The sequence below is a fragment of the Astatotilapia calliptera genome, chromosome 3 (assembly GCF_964374335.1).
Source record: "Astatotilapia calliptera chromosome 3, fAstCal68.1, whole genome shotgun sequence".
NCBI classification, from domain to species: Eukaryota; Metazoa; Chordata; class Actinopteri; order Cichliformes; family Cichlidae; genus Astatotilapia; species Astatotilapia calliptera.
Window position 1 is genome coordinate 64,823,444 of NC_137424.1, and position 7,597 is coordinate 64,831,040.

Here is a 7,597-nt window from a genome sequence, read left to right on the forward strand (position 1 = left end):
GAATAAAACATGCTCATGTGTTGTAAACCTGTTTGTCATAAGTTCACTTCATTCATGGAGGCATAAATACCAAACATTATTTCCTTTTGACATATACAGTTCAGTGTTTGCCTCGAGCATAAACAGGAACATGAGCTGTGTTTCTGTGGAAAACCAACCTGTGCTGTTTGTGATTCTGCTGAAAACAAGAACACAAAAATCAGTTATTGTAGTTTTAAGTGTTTAATGTGTCAAATTATACACAAACACAACCCTGTCACAGCAATGTTACAAAGAAACAGGGGTTGTTATTGATCATAAGTCAATGACCCTCTTAAGGCACGACCCCCACTGGCCTTTACATTCCTGGGACTCTCCACCATTTTGTTTCGGAACTGAAGAAGCTGCTTGGATGAGAAATGAAACCTCTTCAAGTAGCTTAAACAAGTCCAGTAACTTTTCTTTCCAAGCTCCTTAGACTACCATCAGTCGGATGGCTGAGATCCGTCAATACAAAATGAATACTTCCTTTTTAAATTTTAAAAGTTCAAATGAGTAATTCGTTAAATATAAACAACACTTTTATTGAGAGAAATGAGTTTGATACAACACAACTTTCAGCAGATTTACAGGATATCCTGCAGGCGTATAAATGTAACAGCAAAGTCTGTTTTTGGATCTTAGCGTTACTCTGGATCAGGTTCATCGCCCCATCACCCGACTTCTGGTACTGATACCACAACATCTAATATTAAAGTTCTTATAAATTATTTTAATATGATTGACAACAAACCTCCTCAAATTTTCACACAAAGTATATAAACATTTAACAAACTGTTTCATGGAAGCACTGAGCACATGCACAACCAACCACTAAAGAGCCAGTACTGATGTACAGTATTAATATTGAAGAGCATTTTCTCCTCTGAGACGTTCACATTTAATCCCGGCACATTTCAAGAGAAAATAAACCTCTGTTTAGTCCTCAGTGGTTGTTTGTTTCTAACAATACTGGAATCCAGCAAAGGCCCGACTCAAACAGCAGACACACCCATTCTCTAGGACTAATCTGTCCGAAGGCTTAATGACTACCATTTTCAATCACTGTCACTGTCATCCTCCTCTTCCTCCTCCTTCTCAGTTTCCTCTACAAGTCCTGAGAAGAAGTCATTGTCACCATGGGCCTTCTTGGTGAGAGACTTCATCCGACCGTTTTTCTTCTTTCTCTTGCGGTACTCATCGACAGTCGTGTTGGGTAAACTGGAAATATCCCAGAACTTTATGAGCTGGTCTTGGGCACAGCTGACCAGGAAACGTGAGTCCCAAGACTTAGCGAGCTCTTCAATGGGTTCACCAACATGCTGCCCGATGCAGCCGATGACTCGGTTGGGAAGAAGGTTGACGGCTCTGATGGTGGAGAGACAGAGTGTGTTAGTAAGTTATATTGACAATCTGATGTCTGATGAGTCTTAACGAGTACCATTTGTTTATCAGCTTCAACATAAAACAACTCTGACTCAATGCAGTTTCACAGATGATCAGACAAACGTGTACTGACAACTTTACAGATGGTGTATACTGGTCACAAATGAGACCAATTTTTTTCCAATGGCACGACGGTGCGACCAACTGTTCGAGTAACAAAAAAAAAAAAAAAAAAAAAAGTCTTTGCAACTCTGAAAGTCTTCGTGTGGTCAACAGCAGACACACATTGTGCCCCTATCGTGGTCTAAGCCAATCAGAGATAGTCAGGGGAGGGACCTCTCTGATTGGTCGTGGTCCAGATATTCATGTAGTCGGCGTGTACGTTTGAAAGTGCAGGGTGGGCGGAGAGAGAGAGGTGAGTAACCCACCAGTCTACCGTTGTTTACAGCGCTGTCGGCCACTGTGGGTTTTTTTTTTTAACTTAAATGGACAAGAAAGTCTAATTTCTGCTGTTCAATACTGAAGACATTTAAACTTTTTAAAATTATGCAAAATTGCAGAACATTGCAGAATATTTTTAAGGTTATCTGCTATAAAAAGCCAGACCAGGAAAATCTCCTTCATGTTTTTCTGTGTTTTATTCTCAGTTACTTTCACACAAAGGCATCTGCTGTGATGTTCACACCTCTGATGAAGTCTCACATGTGTCAGTACTGATAAACGATCAGAATTATATTATTTCTGACTGTCTGAGGCTAAATTGAATCTAATCGGGACCTTGTGAATTGGAATTGAATGGATTATAGAAATCAGTGATGATACCCAGCCCTAGTGAGCAGCCTAGGCCTGAGAGAAGTGGATGTAGCTGTAATAGGAAAAGAACTATTGCTAACTTTTTTGTTAACTTAAGGCCTGATCAGTCTGAAATTCACAGCCACTGCTCTGACACAGAGCCATCAACCTCTGAACGCTGAAAAAGCCCAGTGTATCCAGAGAACACTATATGTTGTGGTAAATGCACTGCCCAAGTGTCCCCTCTCCCCACTGCCTTTCAGCGACAGCAGCAAACAGAGGAGGCCGATGTGATGATTAAGTTTAAGATTTTCTACAATATTGCCAAAGAATACCAAAGCACTTTAAGCACAAGCACAAGATTGTTAGTTAATCATTTACAAATCAATATTGTCTGTATTGACATCAATTTCCCCCCCAAAAATGTGCACATGTAAAACTGCGGTGTTGAGCAATGTGGTTGAAAAATCTGGGTGCGCCTAACTTTTGTGCTAGGCGCACCCAGTGCAACTGTGGCAAAAAGTTAGTCTAGAGCCTGCTGGTAGATGATTTTTTCTTGTCACCAACATGTTGCACAGATGCTAAATTACCTGAGTAACGCTCTGTGTTTTAGTGATTCTGCAGTAAAGGCTAACAGACGGCTAACAGGGCTTTTAATCGATAGTAATGTCAAAAGCAAGAAGAACTTTCATAATCTGCTCAAACTGGCAGATATTTCCAGCTGTATATCACACTGTATTTTGTATTAAACCTTCAATGTTAACACAACTCACCTGATGTACCCGTCTGTGGAGGCGGTGCACATGATGCTGTCAGTGATTGGGAGGATTTGGTCTATGGACTCAGCCTTGAGAGCGAAGCGGTCACTGGTGGCTCCAAAGCCGTTCCAGTTGAAGATGTAGATCGTCCCCTCGCTGGAGCCGCAAACCACCTTCTTGCCCCGTTTCATCAGCGCCACTGAGGTCAGATCACCACTCTGGTACTCTGACAGCAGCTCAAACCGCCGCCTTTTGATGTTGAAGACGCCCATGGTGCCATCGCCACTGTGACAAATCACAGCAAATCAGATTGGAGCTCAGATGGTGAGCTCAGGATCACCATTTCTGGCTTTTTTCTGTACCTTAACTCCATCATATCTAATAAAACCCTGAAACTTTATGTTTTCACTAAGAACACCTAAGCGCATAAAGTTCGGTTGAAATTTGGGAAACTTTAAAATTCATGTGATTTTTTTTATAGCTGCACGTGACGTCCAGGTGAAAACTCCAAGGCTAAAAACATATCGAAGCTCTGCAAAAAACTGCAACCAAACGCCCACCTCAAGCGTCACAGTCTGTAATGGTTTTGGGTTTCCTTGGAGTATCTTGAGTGTCTTACTGATGTAAAAACAAAAAAAGAAGCTTAAGTTAAGATGAGTCAAAGAGTTGCTGCTGGGTCAGGGTTTGATCGCTGATGGTGGGCTACAAACTGGCTCAGGCTTCAAGCCTTTTGAATTTTAAATGAGTCGTCCAATTCCATCAGGTGAGCTGCTGTCATGACTGACTTCTGCAGTAAGTTCTCTTGTGGAACTTATTTCTCGTGAAAACTGTACCAGGATCTAAATTAATGTTGTTTTCAGTTGGATGTCAACTCTTCATTTTATTGCTATAGCTCTGTACAGAAGTCTTGAGTCACCCGTCACGTCTTCATATTTTCCTTCCAATGAGTCAGGCTTTCTTGTCATTTTGGAAGCAGTTTGGAGCAATCAGACGCTTCACATTTGGGAAAGAGCTTTATTTTACAGCATTATAATGATCTTAAGCACACTGCCAATGCAGCAAAAACATATCTAGAAGGTGGTCATAGCAACTATTGACTTGCAAGCTTGTTAGAACCATACAAACTCTTTTGCGCTTCTATACTATATTTTCATAAATGCCTGCACATTTGCCATTTTTCTGGCAAATATAAAGAAATGAGGGCTGCCTCAGCACTTTGCACAGAACTGTATCTTGATTCACTTTATAGTAGCAGCTGAGCAGCACACACGCTTGATGCCAAGTTGGGAAAACTCGACATCAATGACACTGTGATTATCAAAACATCAGAAGAAGATCCAAGTTAGACGTGAGCCTTCAGTCAAATGTACGTTCAAAACAAAGTGCTGACAGCCACCAGTGCTACTCCTCAGCCTCGTAGCAGCACACCTGTGTTATTAAATTTGACAGGTGATGTTTAGAAAAACTTGACCTCTGACCATGACCTTTTGAGGCCATGTTGTCATATTCACATATTTTGGTGGTCACGCCGTCGGCCTATCACAGCTGAGAGGTAAAGACGAGACCTGCCACGGTGGTATAACTTCTAGAGCAGCAAACTATGGAGGAGTTTTCTTATTTTCTACATTCAGTTATGCACGTTGTTAAACTTACCTTATTGTCAAAGCTGGATAGAGCCAAAAAGTTGCAACTTGGGGTTTAGTATATTTCACAAGGTTAATTTTGCATGCAGACTGGAGCATCAAGGAATCGAACCACCAACCTTCTACCTCCGGAGCTACACCTACACCACTGTGACACTTGGAGGCTGTGTAAATATGATTTGTTTGGGAATATTTCCAGTATTTATCAAGTTTTCAGAGCTTATGCTCTTCAGAAAAGAGACTCTCAGAAAATAAAGTATTAAGTGAATGTAAAGTTTGCATGTTTGTTGGATGTGAAAAGATCCAAGTGATCCAGAGAGATTTTTGAATTGTTCAGTAGATTTTGTCTATAGTTGATCAGTAGTTGTTGTTACCTGGCTGTGAGCAGGATCCTCTTGGCTTGGTCCACAGTGATGTCACTGATGTAATCCTCGTGGTGTTTCAGGTCCATGATGGCAGTCCCCTTCCTCATATCCCACACCTTCGGAGAGGAAACAAACGACAGGGAGGTAAGCCTGAATTAAAAAACTGAACTCACTGAAAGGGGACATTGTGGCCACCAAAGACCAGAAGAAACAGGGCGACAGCATCAATCAATACAGCAGAACCCATCTCCAGTGCTCCAGTGGCGGTGTGCTTAACATCACTGCAATGCTTTGTATTGAGCTGGTTAATGTAAGGCTTAGACGCAGCTGATTTGAACCCATTCCATGGAGCTCTCTACGCACTGTTGTTGAGCTGATATGAAGGTCACATGAGGCTTGGAGGTCTGCTGTAACTGACTCTGCACAAAGTCAGCGACCTCTGCACACTATGTGCCTCAACATCCGCTGACCCCACTCTGACATTTTACCACTTCATGGCTGAGTTGCTGTCATTCCCAATCACTTCCAGCTTGTTATAATACCACGAACAGCTGACTGTGGAATATTTCGTGTTGAGGAAACTTTATGACCGGACCTGTTGAACAAGTAGCATCTTATGACGGTACCACGCTGGATTTCACTGAGCTCCTGAGAGCGACCCATTCTTTCACAAATGTTTGTGGAAGCAGTCTGCATGCCTCAGCGTGGCAGTGGAAGTGAATCAAACACCTGAATGTAATGTTTTGGATGAGAGAATGAATACTTTTTACAACAGAGAGTGAGAACCCTGGAGGGAACAAACATTACAACACTTTGTTTCCATCATGGCTGGCACTGCATATGAAACATCCGGACATCACTACATGGTAATTAGCACACGATGCACCAGTATAAGCATAAATGGCAACAACGGCTGCCACTTGCTTACAGGATGTAAATAATGAATGGACTAGTTGTTATGCACGGTTTTTCACTCTGAACTCTGAATGTTCTTTACACAACTTGCTCCATAGACTGCACGTCTATGTCAAAGGATCACGGAGCCCAATCGTCCAGCATGGTTGGACTGCAGCTTACAATTGTAGTCGTTCTTTTCTACTCCAGAGGTCCTCTGTGAGCTCATGGGTCACTACAATCAGAACCGACAGAAGGTGAAGAACAGGTTCACGGCATGTTACGGCGAGCAGAGCGATGACTGCGGCCGCAAACTAAAGGAGTGGAGAATGGTGAAGTCTGACGGGGGCGCAGAGGTGCAATGTGCTCTACTTCAAGAGGTCTGGTTCAGGGAACCTTCCAGGCTCTGCTTTCTCATCTAAACCTCACTCAGGATGCAGCAACTTGACCCCTGACAGGCACAGCTAAACGAGGCCACATTTGACCTGTTTTGGCTTCCAGTACGTTTGAGATTTAAGTTGAAAATGTCTGTTTTAAGTCACCAATTGCAGAAGCAGACTCAAGAACAGAGGAGACAGAGGCTTTGCTTTAGTTGCTTCTAAACATCAGAACAAGTGCACCTCTTCAAATTATGACCCCTCCGACACTCAACATCTTTAGTCCTCAGTGTTTAAATTTTGAATTGTTGCGTATTAATGACTGAATCTGGCACAAAAAGATCTCTTAAATCTCTTTCTGGTAACTGGGTGTGTTCTAAAAACACAGATTCAAATTCGGGGTAAAGACGGAGCGAGACCCTGTTCAGACCTTTAAGGTGCCTCCATCGTCTCCGGTCGCCACGATGTTCTCGTCTACAAGGAGCAAACTGTTGATTGGCGCCCCGTGGGCCCCTCGGATCCGTGTGACCAGCTGCCCCCGCTCCACGTCCAGTTGGTGCACGGCCTTGTCTCGGGACACGCTGTACAGCTTCTCTCCGTCCGCCGTGAAGCGAAGCTGGCGGCAGGACTTCAGGTGGTGCCCCGAGGACCACAGCTCCCGGTTCTCGCCCTCCGTGCACGAGTACGAGAAAGCGTACACGTCCCCGTCCACGTCCCCGCAGGCCAAAACGTCCCTGGTCGGGTGCAGAGCAACCGTGTTGGCAATCGCTTCCAGCTGGAGGTCCATGGGGGTATCTCGGATTCTCGGTCCTTGCGGCTCGCCCGCATCCTCGTCTTCGTCCTCATCAGGGTCCGGATCTGGCTCGGAGCCGGCCGGCTCAGTATCAGACGTTTCGGGGTCTTGGGTGGTTTCCGGAGCTTCTTTTTGCTCAGTTTCCGAACTTTCTGACGCTACTTCAACGTGTTCCGTGGTAGCTGCCATGTTGTTTTGCCTTTCTTCTTCTTTTACGTTGAATTAAAGAAGCGATGCAGGTGAAAACCAGCCTCATACCGCCCCCAAGCTGTAGTTAAATAAACCACACATACGCAGAAGAACACTCAGCAAATTAATATATTTAAAGGTCAAGAGTTAAAAATAAATATGCTGAAGCTTACTCGCTTATATTGTGTGTTCTGAGGGGAATATTTGTAACTCTTTAATATAATGAAGTAACTCTTTAATATATATAATCCTGTGAGTACTCTTTCATGTTCATCTAAAAATAACTAAATTATACCAAAAATACTAAATTTAATGAAATATAATTTAATCTGATAAACTGCTCTAAAATTGAGTATAAGATAAATAAAATGCATTCAAAACA

The 7,597-nt window shown here is 43.1% G+C and overlaps 1 protein-coding gene across 1 annotated transcript; it reads right to left on the bottom strand.

The window, feature by feature from the left end:
- Positions 1 to 206: 206 nt before the first annotated feature.
- wdr55 (WD repeat domain 55) lies at positions 207 to 7,453 on the bottom strand. Its single transcript, XM_026163216.2, has 4 exons — positions 6,664 to 7,453; positions 4,972 to 5,078; positions 2,970 to 3,239; positions 207 to 1,386 (listed from the first exon to the last, which is right to left on the bottom strand). Exons 1-4 carry the CDS (start codon positions 7,213 to 7,215, stop codon positions 1,077 to 1,079), a joined length of 1,239 nt encoding a protein of 412 aa, XP_026019001.2. The 5' UTR covers positions 7,216 to 7,453; the 3' UTR covers positions 207 to 1,076.
- Positions 7,454 to 7,597: the final 144 nt, after the last annotated feature.

Coding starts and splice junctions, on each gene's coding strand:
- wdr55 (XM_026163216.2), bottom strand. CDS start 7,215: ATGGCAGCTACCACGGAACACGTTGAAGTAGCGTCAGAAAGTTCGGAA. Junction 3,240..4,971: donor AGGATCCTGCTCACAGCCAG/GTAACAACAACT, acceptor GATTTGTCACAG/TGGCGATGGCACCATGGGCG. Junction 1,387..2,969: donor TCCACAGACGGGTACATCAG/GTGAGTTGTGTT, acceptor CTCCACCATCAG/AGCCGTCAACCTTCTTCCCA.